At 40.4% G+C, this 20547-nt stretch overlaps 1 protein-coding gene across 2 annotated transcripts in view; it reads right to left on the bottom strand.

Annotated features, from left to right (window-relative positions):
- Window positions 1-263: 263 nt before the first annotated feature.
- The window catches only part of pik3r2 (phosphoinositide-3-kinase, regulatory subunit 2 (beta)), a 32133-nt gene continuing 11849 nt past the window's right edge, over window positions 264-20547 (bottom strand). For both annotated transcript variants that reach the window (XM_062404577.1, XM_062404578.1), the window contains exons 3-16: window positions 15199-15291; window positions 13373-13450; window positions 12871-13023; window positions 11699-11909; window positions 11426-11511; window positions 11142-11244; window positions 10376-10474; window positions 10089-10269; window positions 9772-9891; window positions 9085-9227; window positions 8791-8967; window positions 8606-8677; window positions 8276-8446; window positions 264-7085 (exon numbers count right to left, since the gene is read on the bottom strand). In XM_062404577.1, coding sequence (XP_062260561.1) covers window positions 6878-7085; window positions 8276-8446; window positions 8606-8677; window positions 8791-8967; window positions 9085-9227; window positions 9772-9891; window positions 10089-10269; window positions 10376-10474; window positions 11142-11244; window positions 11426-11511; window positions 11699-11909; window positions 12871-13023; window positions 13373-13450; window positions 15199-15291 — 1895 coding nt within the window. In that variant the 3' untranslated portion in view covers window positions 264-6877. The remainder of the gene's footprint in view (window positions 7086-8275; window positions 8447-8605; window positions 8678-8790; window positions 8968-9084; window positions 9228-9771; window positions 9892-10088; window positions 10270-10375; window positions 10475-11141; window positions 11245-11425; window positions 11512-11698; window positions 11910-12870; window positions 13024-13372; window positions 13451-15198; window positions 15292-20547) is intronic.

Here is a 20547-nt window from a genome sequence, read left to right as displayed (position 1 = left end):
AGCTCATGAAAGGATTGTGGAAAATGTGCCTCGCACATATAAAAAAAACATACACTCACAACTGTAAAAGGATAGCAAAGGAGTAAATAATATTGTGTTGCATTGCACTAATGAATCAACATTGGAACAAATTAGATTTTTCTGTCTATGATCACAGTGAGTCTGACAAATGAGGGCCACAGTGTATCTAGGACAAACTTCTGAGAAAGTGTGACAGCGTGAGTTTGAACTCAACATAATGAAGCAGCGGAATGAGCACAACCTCCATTTTACGTCTTTTATTGTCTTTTAAAGTCATTGCATCGGCATAAAGAAAGAACAGTGCAGATGAAAGAGAACCTGTCTGAGGACAAACATCTCTGTAGCAAGCTGTACACTAGAGAGAGAGAGAGAGAAAGACAGGGAAAGAGAGAGAGAGAGAGAGAAATGTTGCATCTGAATGAAGACAGACCAACAAAGGGAGGATATCTTAAGAGAAGAAGCAAAAGAGTAACCATCTTTTTCGTGCATGGGGAATTGAGCACACATCAACTGACAGGCCTCTACCGACAGTGCTCCCTCTGAATTCAATTGCACTTTGGTGTAGAGTAAATTTTTATCGGACTGCCCCTTCGTTTCCATTCATGTGTTTGAAAGAAAGACCACATCATTATTAAATAAGAGAAGTGTATATGTTTTTATAGTGATACAATTTGATGGGAAACGTTACAAAGCAGTGGGTTCAGTTCAAAACATTTTAGATTGTCACTGCTCTGTACCACTGCAGGTCTTCTAACCTTCACCAGTGAAACAACATTCACATGAGATTAGTCCAACAAATTGCAAAGCTACATTGACTGGATACAAGCAGAAAAGTGGAAATGTTAACGTGTTTGTATTTTAAATGGAAATGGGATTCTCTACTGGATACCATTTAGTCTAATAGATCAGATAATCAACCAATAGGGAAATTGATTTGCCTTTCCATTGAGTACCATTTGCTGTGTAGTGCAAAATCAAGAACAGGTTGCCTCTTGATAATTCTTCCTGAATTTACAGCGTTTTATGTTCTAAGGGTGTGCACAGGCATGATCACCGAGCGGTGACTTTTCACTGTTACTCACAACAGTTCACTGTAACCCTCGATGACCCAGAGAGACACCTGACGAGCCAGAACACACAGTACTTCATCTAAAGAGCAGGGGCTGCAGTACAAGGCTCAGTGGGAGGTGAAGCAGTCAGCAGGTAGAAAATGACAGACTCGTGAGTGCATGTTTGCTGTGGCATTAAATCAATCTTATTTAACTACGTTGTTTTGTTGAGTTATTATTTTGAAATTGAGGGAGCACTGTCCTCACAAGTAAAAAAAAGAAAAAAAAAGAGGAACAGGAAGAAACAGAACAAGCATTCAGAACATTTTCAAGTTTAAAATGACAGAGGAAATAAAGAAATAAAAAATCAATCCATCTCGGCCACTTTGAGGGACAGACAGATTGATTTTCAAACGCATATTTACCATTTGGTTAATAACATACTGTAAACATTTGTATTTTTTTTTCTGCATGGAGGAAAATATTCAAGCTAGCTTATTTTTTTCTTTATAGGCTCTGTAAGGTTATCATTAACATATATAAACAAACAAACCAAAAACCAAAAAACATTTGGACAGACAAATCTACAAGCTTTTTTAAAAAGCCAAATAAAAATATTTATACTCGGGCACCATAAAAGAGCACTGTCTAATGCCATCATTGCTCCGAGTACAAACATCTGCACAGGGGAGTGATCGTGAACCGTCGAAATCATGTACCTTTTTACTCTTGTCAGTTGTGCAGGTTTAACTTTTTGACTTCCACTTCAAGCGGCTGCAAAGGTCCACCTGAGGAAGACACAGTGGTGACTCCGACATTGTCCAATCTGTGGTGGATATCTGCGGCAGCGTCCAAGTGTATCTTTTGTGGTGCAACTTTTAACACTGCCTCTACTCACAAATAACAAAAAAACAGAATCTTCCATATGACAATAACGTTCAATAAAAGAAAACCCCCAAAAAACTACTTTTCTCTAATATTTAATAAATGCAAAGCAGCCGGGGACTGCATTTAACATATAGACATAGCTCTGTAAATATTAACACATGTACATGAGCTTGCTTCATCCTCTGAATGCACCTGATATTCATGCTCAATCGATTAAGTGAATGTCAATCAGCCGTGACCACAAAGCGTGTGGCTGATCGCGATGAAGCTCACTGCAGCCGATTAGTAAAAATGCTTGCGTTTCAATAACCGCTCGAATACAAAGCACCCGTGGAGCAAGTCTGAAGAATCATGTTCACATCAAAGCCTCGTTCTGATTTGTTTCAAGCATGATTCAAAATCAGAATTACATAATCCAAAAATATAGATATCTAAGAATATATTTCAAAATATTTATTCTCTAGTATGTATTTCATTCTTCAAACCGTAATAGAAACCAAATATGTGTTTCCTTGTAGTCAGTGAAAGATGTGCTTTGCGTACGAGACGATTTCCAGAAATATAATTTACAGTGTACCAAAGCGGATGAAAAAATATTTGAATTTCTTGAATGATCACGTGTTATATAGAAAAGTGTTCTCCAAGAAGCTCAGACACAAATGCATATGTGGGAGTTTAGCAGGATGAATGCTTCGTGCCACAAAAGTCACCTCAGAGTCGAAGCACAAATAAAGTTTTCATCCCCCGCCTGTTTCATGTTCATCACACCGCTCCACCGGGTTCCACTGCTACTAAAGATCCATTGCTTCTAGCTATTAAACATCTGTGATGAGCACATGGCTGTTGAAAGGGTTAAAAGTACTCAACAAGTGAAGAAGTTCTGTTCTTCTTTTCTCTTTGAAGAATAAAAACAAATTTGAACAGAAGCAGAACCGGCCCGTTTCTGGACTTCTCTGAAACAAGTTGACCTGACGTGGATTAAAACTAAAAGTACCGTGCTCCATTGGCAGGATTTTTCAAGACATATTTTAAGTGGTCGATTTATCCAAAAACCTTTCACCTTTTCCTGGCGGTAGCTGCATTTAGTTTCACTTCCTTGTTTTTTAACTTTTCGGGTATTTAACCCCTGTTGCCACCTACAGGACAATGGAGGTGGACAGATGTTTGTTCACCTCCAGAAAGAATAAAATAATAAAAACATACACATCTTCTCAGGAACATTGTTTTGGTTTCTCTGGATAAACCACAGACTTCCTCAGAGTTCTTCAGTATAAAGAAGTTCCACTAAGAAATATGGATATTTCAGGAACTACCTGCATGGCTATATACCACGTTTTGGATGAGCTGACCATCTAGACAAATTCACGTTATTCGTCTTGCGAAGTTGGACAATGTTTGCTAAGCGGACAATAAATTGCATAAGAGTTAACACAGTCCATTTAGTGAAAGTAAAAACATTGCAATCAGTCAAAAAACATCAGAATTACATGGTATCTGGTGACAACAAAAGCATATATTGTACACTGTAAAGAAAAACACTCCTGATATACTGTGTGGAAAGACAGAGAACTACCAAATCAAACACTATCACAACTGAGCTTTGCCACTGTCTGTGAGTTTATGGTTGTTGGGCAATAGACACACTGCTCTGAGGGTGGGGAACAGAAGAGAAAAAGTGCAGTCGCAAATTGTTGGTCCAACAAACTGGATAAAGGATGCGTCAGCAGTGGCGGGTGACTCAACCTGATCGGCCGTCCACGAAGGAAGCGACTCCTCATACAAAACACTGAGAAAGGTTGCATGCATTAACTCGGGAGCTTATCAAGCTTCAAACAACTGGGCTGGGACGTGGATATGTACGGTTCACATTTCTATCTTATGAGTGTTATTCAAAAATATATACCATGAAAAAATAAACACCAAAGAAAGCTAGCCTGTGTGCACCGTGAGAGAGAGAGAGAGCACCAAGCCAATGTACAGCCCCCCACCAGAGAGAAGGAATATGTAACAATTATAGATGTAACAACAAAGAGGCACAGATAAGATCTGGCGCTCTTGTATCTATAACACACTCAAACACACACACGCACACACACAGACACAGACGCAATCACACACAAAAACTATGCTCAATTGCCAGTTTTAGACAAACGGCGAACATGTGAACCTTGGGGCACAGCATGTGCGGTGATGGCACCATCTTGTGGAGAAACGCTCCAACGACAACAAGGAGAAAACAAGCTCATCGATGACTAAAGGCACTTCTAATTATCTCTCGAATCTTCCTCACTTTTTATAGCCCTCTAACCACAAGCATCGGAATCAAATTCTTGGGATTTTCTACTTGTGCAAAGTACAGTACAACTGATTCGTCCTGACTGAAACGACAATGACGTCTGGATTTAACCTCTTCGGGTTGAGTTTGATCTGAAAATGGGTTTGGTACCTGAAATCAGATGAAACCAAAGCATTCACTAGAAATTGAGTTTCATGACATGTCGAGTGGGTGAGGATCTCATCTAGGAACAAAACAACACTGCCATCCCTCCTCAATAAAAATAAAAATTTCATCCATCCAAAATCCATGTAACTTTTCAATGTGTAGCTTTCAGAAGCAGTGCATTGTTTTTCTAAAAGGTTCTACTGCTAATGACATTTGACTCTCGTAACTTTCTACAAAAATACTTTTCTTTTTGGCAATGACAGTCGACAATGTGTAATCAATTTGAGAGATTATTCATATTCATTCATCTCAAGAAATCAACGAAATAAATCAATTTCACAGGCGACACCACGTGACGCCTCTTTATCGACCACACAATAATAACTGGATCATCCTGCCTTTTACACAAATGACTTGTGCTTTGAACAGAGATGGTAAAACCTCCACCTCGAGCCAAATGAACACGAGGAAAACCGGAGAAACTCGCTGCCACGGCACAGAACAACCGGAGGGAACCGATCTGAGCGCTGTAAATCTAAAGCTCGTTATACACGTGTGGTGCGCATAGTATTACAGTATCATAGTACTACTGCATTCACCACACACCATACTGTAAATACTCTACAAAAAGCACACTTATCAGCCACCAAGTAAAAAATTCCTCTACCCAAATGAAGGACTACTCCATGCGTACCGTACTAGATAGTCTCTCAGAGCACAGAGGCCGCGCTGGATGGCAACACGACTGATTCTGTTTTCTCTTTCTTGCTACATGAAAAGATCCTTCGTTTGGCTCACATTAGCTGGATACTGTGCATCCTCTAACAGAATCTAAGAGCAATAGCAAATATTCGGAAAAACAATTAAAGAAACACTGCGGTTAATCTGCAGATAATTACATACACTGTCTGCATGTGTGACTGAAATATTATTTATATATATATATATTTATATATATATGTTATATTACCATTTTTTTTTTTTTTTACATCTATGTTCTACAGCTCTGTTAGTCAAGCTTGTGATGAAACAAACAGTCAAGCACAAGGGGGAGGAAGTACCGAGAGTGAAATCTGCTTGTAAAAACAACAACAATAAACATCTGCGGGGCATTGTACCGCTAACAACAGTCTAATCTAACAGAGGCTAAGCAAATACAGTACCGAAGATTCAATAATCACATAGATTGATGCTCTGCAAGTGTCTGTAGCATATAGAGACTAGACACTTAAGAGCAGCACTAACAGTTATGCCTAAAGTCAATGGCTACAGGTGCTACAGTATTAAACAGGATGAAAAAAGAAGGAAGAAGTCTGAAACAAAGAGACGTTTAATGCAGGACTCTTTCCACTATTTCCTTTAAGAAGGAAACCTGAATATTGTGGAACTGCATTGATCAATGTACCTGTGCATCTAGTTTATTGTGATTAAAAAGTATTTCTATATTCACAATATACCAAATACGTTGCATGCACTTCTATCATGTTATACAGTATTTGCTGTCCATTGTACCTCATCAGATCAGAGGGTGGCACCGCTGAGAGAGAGAGAGAGAAACAAGCCAGTTGAAAATAAAGATCATTTTTAAAGCTGTAGCTTTGTTAATGTCGACAGGCGTTCATTCTCTCCTTCCTCGACATGCCCCCTCGTTCTAGTGACACAGGCTTGTGGTCATTCGAAGCTATTACTATGGCACTTGAGCAAGCTTTGAATTGAGTCAATCATTTAAACCCCAAATAACAACCCCAGCCGTTTCTCCACCCTCTCCCCTCGGCTCCAGTGACTACACCCTCCTGGTCCACGGTTCCTCAGCCGCCTTCGGGTGGGATGCGAGCAGCCTGGTTTAGCAAAGCCAGTCCTTTTAGTGGATAACAGCTCAGGCTTTTGTCTACGGAGAGTTTGCAGGCAGTCTGGGGATGACAGATCAGGCCTTTGTCTATAGACACTCATCGTGTTCAAAGCAAAAAAGAAAAGTGCCCCCTGTATATTTTCCCATCATCCCATCTGGTCTCTCCTCTTCACGATCTTGAAAAACAACATTTTCGTGTGCTTATTTTTTCCTTCAACACATTTAGTCTTGTTTTTCCTCTGTCGAAGGTGTCTTTGAATTCCACACACTGTTTTAATAACTGTACAGTCATGGCTGGCTAATGCGACATTCTCCTCGCGCTAAAACTCGCTGCGTCAGCCAGGCGTACTGTACAGTGCTTACTTGCTGCTAGCAGTGTGCTTATATTGAAGCCATGCTGTTAGCAAGGAGTGCTCTTTGCTGCTGGACTGGGGTCAGTGTGGGAAATAAGCACCAGCCTACAGCCAAAAAAATAAGATTTTTTTTTAATTGTGGCTGCTGTTTACCCACTTCTTCAACCACATGAACAAGTGCATTGATCAGATGTTGTTTTTTTTCCCCCAATGCATCTGAGTGAAAATGTATTTTCCCCACCCTGGTAGGCGTCCGACACTGCCGCCCGATTATTCATCTTGGGTGCTGGTTCTGGTTCTGGGAGCAGGCCAGGACAGGGAAGGCTAGATTTACATTCAGGTGGTCGTTGTGTTGGACCAAGGAGACGTTTTTGTAGTGGAGCACCAGGTCTTTGAGGGACGAGTAGAGATTGTAGGGCTCAGCGAATCCGTAACCGGTGGCCGTCTTGTAGATGACACAGTGCTTGGCGTCGCCCTCCACACTGAAAACAAAGACACGCATCATATTAATAACTGTAGTGTAACAAGGGGAATTGTTGTAAATTCTGAGGACATTCTCAGGAGTTCATATCTGAAAACGGCTTCACTGATTTCCTACATTTCCCGGAATTACAGTTACTGGAAGAAATTACTATGAAACCTCTGACCTGTATACATCTTCATCATTGCATTTTCTTTGGTGTAATTCCCAAGAGGAGCGCAGGCAAAGAAATGTAATTCCAAGGGAAATAATGTAACAACGATCATAGCATATTAAATATTTTTATAATAAGCTGGCCTTAACAAGGCTAAGTTCAAACACTGGTGTTTTCGTAAAATTTGCTGAATATCCTTTGAATGAAAGGAAAACTACTTCTCTTTACCAGTTTCCTGATGGATTTCTCCCTATGTAAATGGAACTGAATGATGTTACAAAACCACCTTTAGCAAAGAGATCCCACAGTGTTGCTGTTGAGAGAAATCCATGTTGCGCTGACCTCTCTTGTTTAAACTAAAACAAACAAGCAGCCATCCTGCTGCTCTGTATGCTTTCAAAGCATGCTGGCTTTCCAGAATTGCAGGTATGACATGTTATAAGACAGGCAGATAAATACTTTTATAACCATATTAAATATTAAAATTATACTTTAAGGACTGCAACTGCTCCTGAGCAACCACAGTGTGACATTTTAATCAAGAGTGACCTATAACTTAATGAGATATACCATCAGATGCCAGATATTGTGAATTATAGAGGGCTCCAACATAACTTTTCCTGCAGTGTTGGGTTAGGAGTGTCTATGGAAGGACTTTACAAGATTTCTATGATGCATTTCACTTCCATTCCCCCTGTCCCCCACTTCTGCGCTTTTGTAAACCACGGCTACCACGAAAAACAACTGGATACCATTGATGTTTTACTGTAAACTGTGTAGTGTTCAGAGATCTGAAATCCTATTGTCAATATTCATGTTGTCATATTAACCAGGCCTTTCCTGTCCAACTATGGAACAATTTGACATATTCTGTTTTATTTTTGTGTGCAACTCTGACTTTGTTGAGAACTTTGTAAGTTTATTAAGAAAAAAGATATATCATTATTATTATCAAAAGAAGATCAATATCAATGGACAAACATAATCACTATTCAGGTGGATTTCTGTCCTTTAAAAAAGATTTAACACAAACTCACACAACAGAACAGGCGTAGGAGCCCTTCTGTGATTGGCTCTCACGGATGAGGAAGGTTCCATTACATTTCCCTCTCAGCATGTCCTCAGCTTGGGTGCGTTTGATGTCACCCACGTACCAGGCACACTCATCATTGTGGGGCGAGCCCTCGTCTTCCTCGAGCGAGTATGAGCTGGAAAGGCAAAAATAATTGAGCAAACACTGAAGTACATCTCATACCATGAACATTACAGCGAGCTGCAACCACTTTTTAAATTATAGGTGCAGATACGACAGCACCCTGTCATCACAGCACAAGTTGCCAAACCGCTCCTTCATCTCAAACACTTACTCATCAGCTTCATTCTTTATGCCCAGCCATTCATTGATCTTCTTCTGCCGTGTCCCCTTCTGTGTCAGCCATCTGCAAAACACCGCAGACATGTAATGCTGACAGCCGGTTCTGAAACTTGGGTTTTGTGTTTGTGTGAGCATGTATTTTATGCAGGGAGTAAATGTTGGATTCATTCCTCTTACATCAAATACTGGTCTCTGATCTTGCGGAGCTGCATGAGATCTGGCTTGAGGCTGTTCATCTTCTTGTCGATCTCTCTGTTGTCAGAGACCTGCTGTCTCAGGTCCTGCTCCAGTTTACACTTGCTGTCGTGGATCTCCTTCACACGAGACTTTAAACGCTCTGAGTTGCTCTGGATCCTGATTTGAGGGAAATTATAAAATTACGTCTATGAATGTGTTTTTCAAATGCTGAACACTATTAGTATTTAGCAGTTTGATTTACGGCTCAGTAAAAATAAATAAACATAAATGTACTTTTGAATCTCCTTTTCATTGCCCTCGCGCTGAAACCGCTCCAAAGACTCTCTGCTGTAGCGCTCCTGAGTCTCACACTGCTCCTCAAAGATCTTGATGGTTTCATTAAAGGCCTCAATGGCTGTGCGCTTCATCTGCAGCTCCTGGGGATTAAAGGGAGAAGGCAAAACTGTGACTGTCCATTTGAATTAATATTTAATCCAGTCTGAAGATGCTGAATCCCAGATTTATCATGTTTTTTTCCTGTCTCTTATAAAAAGCTAGCAAAGAATGGGAACTGTACTCAACAATTGTTTTGATCATAATGAAAATATGTAAAGTTCTCACAATATAAACTCACATCTTGAATCGTTATATTTATATATCTGGCATGTTAAACATAATACATCCATCTTTCGATTTTTTACTTTTATAATTAAGCATATTCTATTTTTATGTGACGTCTTTTTTGACATGATTTGACATTGTTTCTATCCTCGACTGTTGGTGTTTTACACACATTTAGTCTTTTTCATAAATTCTTCAATACATTTTTTCTATGTGCATGAATCTATAGCTCCAATTTATTTAAATTTTACTCCTCCAGGATATATTTTATGTGTCTTTATGTTTGTGTTTCATCAGTATAACTAAAGTAAGATTCATAAGACTGTGCGACACATCCCCTGTTTGTGTGTTTATGTGTACCTGTGAGGTGCGTGTGTACTCCTCGTACAACGAGTCGTACTCGCGGCTCTTTTCCTGATACTGCTCATGATAAACTTTCAGCTGCTCTCCCACCTCCTCGATACTGTTCTCCTTCACCAGCTGCAAAAAGCAGATGAAAGCAACATCACAAATTTGATGCATGAATTAATAAGACACGACTCAAACGGTGATTACTGTATTTCATATAATGCAGGATCTCTCTTGCAATTGAAGTAGGTTATAAAAAGTTTCGGTAGAGAATTTGAAGACTCACACAAAAACCAACAATCTGCTTTAAAATCTGCAGCATCACAAACCTGCTGGTATTTTGAGACCGGGTACAGAAGCCTGGTGTCCAGCTTTGCGTTGTACTGAGCCAGGGACTCGTGGCGGTAGTGATTGATGAGCTCCACGACAGACAGAAAGGTGAGAGGCTCCGAGAAGCCGTACTTCCCATCTCTGTGGTAAATCTTGATGAGCTTGTTGTTCCCCCCTTTCCTGCAGGGGGAGACAGGAGCCAAATGAGAATGAAAATTGGTTCTACTTGTAAATAGACTGGAAATAGTTTGCAGAAATACTTTTTAAAGAAGAAGTGCTGTTTTACCTGAGGGTGAGAGTGTACTCGCCCTCTAGTTTACTTGAGGCATCCCGGACAAGAAAGGTGCCGTCTGGAGTGTCTCGCAGCTTCTCATTCACTTCCTCTCTGCAAATACAGCAACTTATTAATTTCATTAAACCTAACTCAGCTGATATTATACCACAAAAATGACTTCTGGACTTTTTTACATATATGGTGTGCTGGTATTGCACACAGTTATCCTCCAGTAAACATATCAAGTGGTTCCACCCAGAGTCCTGCCTGGGTCCATTTTGCAAAACGAATGTTCAGAGCACCTGTGCTCCTGCAGCTGCGACGGCATGCTTAGCTTGTGGCTATCAAAAGCTAATAAATTGTAAAAGATGGCTAGTGTGAGGTGGGCCCCCACCAAGAGTTTCAGGTGGTGGTTTCAGGTGATTGAATGGAAAGGGAAATATTACATATCATCAAAAGTAATATTATTATCATGTAAAATACTTAATGTTTGTGATATGGTTCAGAGATACTGTAGTTTGGGGGAAATTTGCCATTTTGGGCAGAAACTAACAAATACCTAAGAGGACAGACTTTTTTTAATGGTCTGATTATTTGGACTGAGTTTTTATGTGATCAAATAAGATCCAGCCATCCAGAAAGTAAAAAAAAAAGGGTGAGGCGAGAGGGCACCTTGTTCTAAGGGGATGCCCACAGTCCCTGACATTGAAATGGATGGAAACCTCATTAACTCTGATCAATTTCTCAGTTACAGTTACAGTTGACGTTAATGCCTTACCTGGAGATTTCCCCCCAGTACCATTCAGCGTCGTTCAGCAGGCTGCTTGTGTCCGTCATGGCTGACGGGGCCATTTTTGACTTGACTGGCTTTGCTGGAAGAACTACATAGAAAAACGTACACATGGACAAAAAGAAAATAAAACCAGTCAACACATGACTTCCAAAAAAACGCTAAAAAGTATAAGTATAATTTTTCTCTAATAAACAAAAAACAATTATATATTTTTGTGCTGTGGGGAAAAATAAACACTATCTACTCAGGTTTTATAAAAAATATGTCACCTGGAGGAGTAAGGTCCTGCTCCATAGTTCTTTCTATCAACAGCCTCTCCACCACAAGGGCAGGGAACCTCTCATCAAGAGATAACCTACAAATCATTCAATTAATGAATCAATCAACTGCAACAGTTTGACATACAATGGCTGATATATTCAGGAGACTCAAATCAGACAAACTGCAGCACAGACAAGAAAATTCCAAGATCCCGATCCCTCATCATCGTTTCAACTTCACACACTCTCACATTGTTTAGGTTTATCAGAAAAAATATGTACCATGGGGTAGAGGGGCCTGTCCGTATGAGCAGTGGTCCAAAGATCTTTCCCAGTGTGTGTGTGTCCAGGCCATTGCTGGCCTGCACCTGGGTGACCTTGGCCAGGTGTGTGAGGAGGTACTGCAGGGTGAGACAGTTGTGGAGGGGGACGGCAGTGGAGCTCTCGAGAACCAGGCTTACCTCTCTGTCATGACTGCCAGCGACTGCACCATCTGCAAAAGTGATTCAAATAAACACGATTAAGATGTAAACACAGAACTATCGTGACAAACTGAACAATGTATGCATAACATCACATCTGAGGAATGTCAGTAAAGCTATTAAAAAACATACTTTTATCTTTAATCTTATCAATCGTTTGGTATTTTTCAAGCAAATGCCAAAGAGGTCAGTGCATGTTTCTGTAAATAGACCTAGTATATATCTGTAATGAAATCATGGCCTCCTCGGTACAAAGGAGAATCAGCTGAAGCATTTCTAACATGCCACAGTGAGCTCATCCTCTCCCGACACTTAAGTCTATTCTTTCAACGCTGACATGCGACTGACCTCGATCACCAGCATACATCACTCACTTTGGGCCTTGTGTAATTCTTTCTCTTAAATTACAGCCATTGAGGCAATGGAAGTTGTCTTTCTCTTCACAACATCAGCAGCAGGCAGCTCAATTTAGATTGTTTTACTATTCTATTATAGAATAATATATATAATAATAACAGGATGAAATCATTTCAACTGCTTCAAAACAGATCAACTTTATTTTGTTCATACTAGATTTAGAGTAGTCAGGAACAATGCAACTTCAGTTTTTCTTCCAAAGGACCATCCCAGTGGCTCTGAGTTTTTAACTGTAAATTGTGTGTGTGTCTCAAAAATGGTTTCTGTGATTTGTGGTACCTAGCACACCTATGGCAACAAGAGTTCATGTTTATGATAAATATGGTTTTAATTAGTTATTTGATGCATTAATGGACCATCCCTCAACTGCTGCTGCAAGATGGTATAATCATATCCTTTGAAAAATAGTCAGCAGTAACATACAGAATCTGTATGTTTCCAGAAAAACGTTCTGACAATCTATTAAAAATAGACACATTAGAGATGTTGCCTTATCCTAATTAGAAGAAAATGTGTTTAAAGGCTTGAAATATTTCCTCAGGGTATGAGACCGACCTGCTGACTGCTGAAGGACCTGCTGCTGCAGCGTGACAACAGTCTGAAGCTGGGGGTAGATAGAGGCCGGGATGACAGGTGACGGGAGGTCTCTCAGGTAGTGCAGGACACACTCAGAGAGGTAACCCACATCTTTCTGACCCACGTCACTCTCTGGACCACAAAGGCACACACAGAATACAGAGGCATTTAGAGACTAATTCGACCATAATCAGTCAAATCAGTAAATATAAACCTGTTAGATATTTAGTTTTGTTGATTTTGGTTGAGAAACTCTTTAAAGAGGCAGGGCTACGATCTACAGGCTGGTCATGTGGCAGTTTTGAACAGGCCGTACCATTGAGCTACTGAAATGCTGACATTATAGGACTATAGCAGTTTTCTAAATACACAGACTGTAACAATAAATAAAGGGTACAAAGCAGCATGCATGCTCTAGAAATAATCAGAAACGAATCGATTAAATGCTCTGAAAAAACAAAGAAGTAGCAAAAACTCTCACCAGAGCTCAGGCAGTACACCTGACTCTCTGAATCTGAGGGTGAGCCAGCTGTCCTGTACAATGTTGTGAAGTCCAGACCTGAGAACAACAAAATGCATGTGAGTTCTCCGTCACTGACCATTGACTCACAGAAAACTGATCAAACAGAAGAAAAACCCATAACAGTCAATGCAAAGGAGTCAATACAAAACGTGCCAGACAGACTAATAGTATAGTATTTATATCATGATGCCTGCCAACGATGTTTTTGGACTGTGTTTTTGTTTGAATTGAAAAATAAAATAAAATTCCCACAAAAATAATGTTTATTACTCAACACACAAAGTGTATTACCAGGTGGTCTGTGTTACTGTGTGAGCAACAACGTGTACATGACGGAGCATGAGTTAGCTGTTTTCATTCTGGTCTCAAATCCAATAACGCAGTGAAGGTAAATAATCAAATGGGGGGAGAGTTGCTCGAGAAAATGTTTCTCCACAACTAATATTTACTAAAGCAGAGCCGAAACATTTCCCCCTGTTAAGCTTTTGTAAGGATGCTTTTCATCTCTTTTTTTGGTTTGTTTATTGTGGAAATTTATTTAAAGCCAGACACAGCTCAGAAAATATAACAAGTCTACAACTGAAATTCTTCGTTATGGGATTCTTTTCGGCAGATTGTTCCAAGAGGGAGAGAAACATTTCACATGTCCTATGAAAATCTTACTGAAGAAAACTCTCAATGAATATATCACAGATTTCCCATACAAAAAAGCATTTTAGAAACGCCGGGTCTAGACAGTTTGCATCTAGGAGACAATTCCTCGAGACAAGGTCGTCTCTCAGGTAGTTGTGAAAACCAAACTATGCAGTTGGAGTGTGTGTGCATCCAACATTGGGAAGTAAGTCTGCGTTACTGCAACATTTATGTGTCAGAGGCCGGCTTCCTGTTGCCCATCCAGTATCGACATTTTCAAATGTTTACTCCTATAAGGACATTTTTTGGTGGATTCTCTCGGCCAGGACGACAGGGAGGGTCTGTGTATCTGCACGTAACTCAATAACATATCTGCTCCTCGTGCTGTTAATGTTTTCTTTGCTCTGACAGTTTTTATTTATACCTGTGATGAATTTCTAAAATCTGTTTACAGCAAACAATCCAGAAGGTGGTGAGAAAGCTAATAAGAAATCTTGAATAGTCCAAAATAATAAATATTTACTCTTCTATATAGTCATTTTCAAGCAAAAAAGACAAATATTCTGTAATTCCTCTAATATTATATGGATTTGTAGCTTTCTTTGGTTTTACATTGTTGTAACTCAGTACGTTTGGGTTATGGACTGTTGCTCGGCAGCAGTTTGACGATTTAATAATGGCCCCTGAGAAACTGTGATGTATCTTTTCATTTTTTGGACATATTCATTATCATATAATAAAAAGTGAATATAATCTTTCATTAAAGCTCTACATGCCGAGAGAAAGAAAAGAAGGAAGACAGGAAAAAAAAGAGGTAAAACTGTGAATGGAGTCCCACTGAGCTCTATTTGTTCAACTGCTCCGTCTTAAAACCGCATTAAGCATCAATGTTGAAAAACTTTATTAAGTCTTCAACCGACTGAGGGTGTCCTGATAGAGGGCACGATCCTGTGTATGCACGTTCTCCTCTACATGTGTCGACTGCCTGACTTCACTCACATGTCTGTGCGTCTACACTTCTGTAAATGCTGGCATGAGAGAGCAAGAGCCAGATGGCGGGAGGGAGACAGTCGCACATAGACGAAAGGCGGGGAGGCGGACAGAGTGTCAGCGAGACAGACGGATAAGACGGCGGGCTGACATGGATATACCTCTCTTCTCTATGGCTTGGATCAGGCTGGTGAGAGCTGGGGGAGCCGTCTCTGGCGGTGTGAACTGCTCGCTCAGGTCCAGCACAGAAACAGCTGAAACAACAACACAAATCACTGTTACACTTCTGGCACAAAGCCGCTGAGAGACCGCGGGTGGTGCTGCAGCTCTGACAAGGGTACAGTTAACCAGCAGCAGTTTGAGATACAGAGTTTAAAGTTGATACACAATCTACAATCTGTGAAGAGCAAAAAAGATATGATCAGGTGGGGTAACTTTTGGACGAGGAACACCTGTTTTGCAAAAGCATGACATTTTAAGAATTAGTTTGCAAAGTTCATGATACAAAAAAAACAGAGGACTGAAGCGTGTGATTCATGTCACTGAGCTGGTTTGTAGTCCTGAAGTCTAGCTGATGAGATAAGCGATAACAAACCCAGAGCAATTTAGGTAATGTACAAAAGAATGAAAATAGGCTTTATTCAGAGGAGTGAAAATAAAAAGGCCACAAAAAACTGCTGATGGCTGGTATAAGAAAAACTTTATCTACTTCAAAACTCCCCATAGACTAAATCAAACATCTTTTCAGGACGAAAGAGAAAGGGAGAAAGCAAGAGGGAAAAGGGAGAGATCCCATTTCCCTCCCTCCCCTTTTTTTTTCTCCCCTCTCGCTTTCTCTCCTCCCCTCCGCTCCGTCCTGCTCGGTGTTTCGCCTTAGCTCTTTGCGTGAGTGGAGCACAATAAAGGATTTAATCAAAACTCCTGAACAAGCAAAAGCCCTGTGGCAGTGTGCCAGACCCGGCCCGACCAGGACAGGCTGTGCCTCCTATTCGGCCCCTGAGCAGTGTGCTGTGAGCTGGGGTTTGAGGAGGGGTGAGATGGGGGGGGTAACGCTGGGAGCAGGGAGGGCCTGGCCTGGCCGGGGCTTGGCAGTAGGCTCCTGTTCCTGGCACAGCTCGGCTAAACCGCTGCTGATTATTAATTTGAGGAGTTCAAACAAGAAACGCCGCGTCAGCACATTCCGTCCCGGCACCCCCCCACCCCCACCTTCCCCGCTCTCTCTGGTTCTTGTTCTCAGTCTCCCTCAATGTCTCTTTCTATCGTGCACTCGCTCTCTCTCTTTCTCTCTATCTCTGTCTTTCACTCTTTTGCATTCTTGCTCTTTGCAGGACTTTCTCTCCTGCTCCTTCCTTCTTTTTTTTCCCCTTTAACTTTTAGGGTTTTTCATGATTCTTTTTCTTACTATTTTTTCTCTCTCTCTGTCTTCATGCCTGCCGGTTAAACATGGAAACTTTGCCTGATAGTGTCTCCAGCTCTCTAGCGAGTACACACATGCATACACACAGAGACACACACCGACACACACGCACACAGACACACAGACGCACACACCTCTGCTTCATCTTTATCCCTGTTGGACATTTTGACAGGCAGACCCCTCCCCCTCCTCTCTCATCACAGTATCTCTCTCCTGGATGTGCAGTACAGTTTTTACATATATTTTAATTACAATCCCAAACCATGGACTAAAATAAAACATTTGATATGACACCACAAAACTCACAAGCATTTTCCGACCTGTCTCTGCTATAGACTGGATGTCACTATGTTATCATTATTAAAATATTTCTATTCTTGTTTGGTAATCTGCAATTGTCACAAGCTTTGCAGAATCTACCAACAGCCCCAAGTGTTTGCATCTCTATAATGTCACAGTACAGCTGCTGTCGGACATGGACTGAAGTCCGGGCATTTTCCGGAAATATTCTGGAAGGGCTGTATGTGAGAATGTATATTTCTCACATACAGCTAATGTCTGTAAAGCGTCGATTGAGCCCATGTGAAAATACAGCAGGATCATTTCCAGGAAATCAACCTGCACTACAGACTCATGCATATTTGTTCCCTTAAGTTTTCATCAAGGTATCAAAATCAAGTTACATTAAATATTTCCGGTAAAAAATGGTGAAAAACACCTCGCAACGTAATAGGACTTAAAAAGAAAATCCTGGATCTGCCCCCCGAGTCCAGATCCACACTGTGACTTGTTGGGTTCTTCCCTGACCCATTACTCATCTTTGGAAATCTGAATCTTAATTAAAGATTTGCTGTCATAGAAAATAAACCTTAAGACTGGACTGTCATAAATACACATGCAGCACAATGTAAATGATATTGCTTTAGAAAGCAGAGTGTATTATTATTCAGTACAAGAGAGCAAAATCCAATCCTCATGAAACTCATATTGTGCTGCTGGCTATAAAACTGGGAAATCAAATGAAATGGGGAATTAAGAAAATACATAAAAACCACAGAAATGAACACGTTCCAACAGATTGGGAGGAAAGTAGGAAGGGGGCATGGATTTCCATATTTTTTCAAAGGAGCAAACTTTCTCACTCTAACATTCAAACAATTTTTTCACTTGTATGCTTTTCTTCTTGTGTTCAAATGAAAATGAGTCCAACTTTGACTTTCATGCAAAGAGGGAGTTGTTTCTTTATTCTGGCAAGGCCGCTGGAGCTCTGGAGACTTCGAGGGTTTTGGAAAGATATGGGAGAGGGAGAGAGAGAGAGAGAGAGAGAGAGAGAGAGAGAGAGAGAGAGAGAGAGAGAGAGAGAGAGAGAGAGAGAAACAACAACTTGTTAGTCAATTAGAACCACTTCCTTGGCAGAAAGCTCAGAGACAGGCATATGACTTGACATGTCCTGAAACGTAGCCAATAGGAGCAACAGAAAGACAGAAAAGACAGATAGAGAGATGGAGAGATAGAGAAAAAAAGAAGCATGAGAAAGAGAGAGAGAAAGAGTAGTTCTGAACTCACACTTTGTATAATGCATGGATTCATTGTTTTACGGTCAAGATCTCATGACCGTGTTTTTTATTTGCAAGAAGCTTGGAGTCTTCACAGCAAGTAAATTCTGACCATACTGAGTTTTTCCACAACATCTGTGTGAAGGACAGCCCGACAAATTCATGTGTCGTGTGTGTCGTCTACACACGACGCTGAAAGTGCGAAGGTCGGATGAAAACTGTCTCTGTGTGTTTACACTCAATGGTTTGCTCAGTCCAAGGCAAGCAGCAGTCTAAAGGCAAAATTAGATTGGATGAGGGAAAGCTATGCAAAGCAAAGGATTTGCTCTGTATCTTCTACATCAGTGTGATTATGTAACATGTAGCTGGCTCTGCTGCATTCTCCCTCTCGGAGCCGTGTCAGAAAATGAAGTTTCTCCCGGTGCAGAGAACGACGTGAACTCATTCACAGGATTTCACTGGTCGTATTTCACCGCAGGAACATTATTTGAATGTATTGAACACAATTATGGTAGCACAACTAATTATCATTTATAATGTGGTAAAATCACATCATACATTGAAAAATCGAGTGTATTCCTCCACCAAGGCCCAACAGCCCAATCAGTCCAGATTTTTTTAATTAAATATTTGTACTGTAGAACAGTAATGATTTTTTTTTATCATGAGCCATGAATAATTCTCAGACAGTTCTCAATGAAATATTAGATAATGTTACGGAATGTAAAAAGACAAAACAACTTCCATCCTTTCTGGATCCGGATCAAAATGTGGGTTCTTCCTTGTGTAAGGTTCCATCCCTCCACAAGATGTCATGGAAATCAGTAGTTTCTGTGAAATTTTGCTGCCGAACAAACACAGATTTCCAACAACTAGTAGAATGCTTAATAATGACTGGCTTTGCATTTTCATTACAGTGAACAGTATATTCCCAAATAAACTATAATCAGATTTACTTGAATATATTCTATATTTTTCGCTGAAAACTTCTCCTTTTTATCATCTGCATTCTTTCACCGCATATAATCGAATATCCAGGGTTTTACTGGCCTCCAAATGAACATAAATATTTAAGGCTAAATTACAAATAAACACATGGATCCACGAACGAGAATCAAATCTGCTGGAACACTTTTGACCAATGGCGTTTACTCTGAGCATGTGTTCCCTGTGTGCAGCGGTGACAGGCCCAGTTGGTGTCTGGCTCACGGATGGTGTGTAACAGTGTGTATGCTGCTGGTCAGGTTTCACTGCTACATGTCTTCACTGCATCCCAACTATGCAGACAGGCAATGCATCATGACCGGGCACACCATCCACTCCTCTGTCACAACATGCATCAAAGCTCCACGTGTAGGGTGAGCCCCTGCAACCAAGTCAAACACAGGTGATCTCCACACACACCATCGCCGGCTCCGGTTTTATGGGCCTGCTGGCTCCACTCAGTGAAGACATTAATGCAAAAACATGGTTTAAAACAAATAAGAGTGGAATGACTGAGATGAGTTTAATGCAACGTGACAAAGAATTTCAAAAATAAGATTTATCTAAAACAGGACTAGGTTGCACATATAAAGAATACTAATAGAAATATTAACCCCCAAAAAGTACAAATACAAATTTATGAATTCATTTAAACAAATATGAGAATAAATTACTTTTCATTGTATTTTTAAAAAGGCACCCCAGTAGCTTTAGGCTACAGTTATGAAGGTAATATTGAAAGTTGTAAGTAATTTACAGTTTTGTGCTTAGTCACTCTGCTATTAGGTTTGTAAGCGTCAGGTCGAGAGTAAAGTAACCTCTCGACCTGACATGACAAATCATGTTCATGGATGAGGGAATGTATTTATGGTTTATTCACGTTATGCAGCTATTGACAAGGAATAACTGTGATCCTTTACTAGTGACTAATACAAAGAAAGGAGGGAAGAAACAGCCGACTAGCTAGTTTCAGAATGTAGAAACCGGAGAGCGGTCTTCTATAATTGCACAGATGGCTGCATAGCAACTGATCTGAGTGTTAACAGTCTAGTAGAGATGGGTCGGTGTGCTTGTCGAGTTGTTGAACTCCGTCTCAAAGCCTTTCCAACATCAGAGTCAGGGCGTTAATTTTGGTCACATTCCAAATTCAGTCAGCCATTGACACCCACTTCACACAGCAACTGGCCGCGTGCACGACTTCTCGCACAAACACTGTCCTATTGTCTTTTATGTTATTTTTAATTACTAATAGTTTAAAAAAGGAAATCACATTGTCAATTATATTTGTTTCCATTGTGTCATTTTGTTAGAACTAACTGTGAATTCATTTCACTTCCGCCCTCAGTAAACAACTCCACAAAACATACTTTACTCTATTTCTGGTTTGCTAAAGCTATTAATCTTTCACTGAGACAACATCGTGCCTGAAGGAGTTCTCGTTCCCTTTTGTGGCAATAAAGAAAAGCACCAGAAAAAAAACTAAACTATAAACAAAACAAAATTCTATAGCTCTGCAAACTGCAACATGCTAAATTTACCAAGGTCAAGGAGAA

Source organism: Platichthys flesus, chromosome 14, assembly GCF_949316205.1.
Source record: "Platichthys flesus chromosome 14, fPlaFle2.1, whole genome shotgun sequence".
In the NCBI taxonomy this organism is placed as follows: Eukaryota; Metazoa; Chordata; class Actinopteri; order Pleuronectiformes; family Pleuronectidae; genus Platichthys; species Platichthys flesus.
Note: the sequence above shows the minus strand (reverse complement) of the source record. Positions and strands in the feature narration are given on the sequence as shown.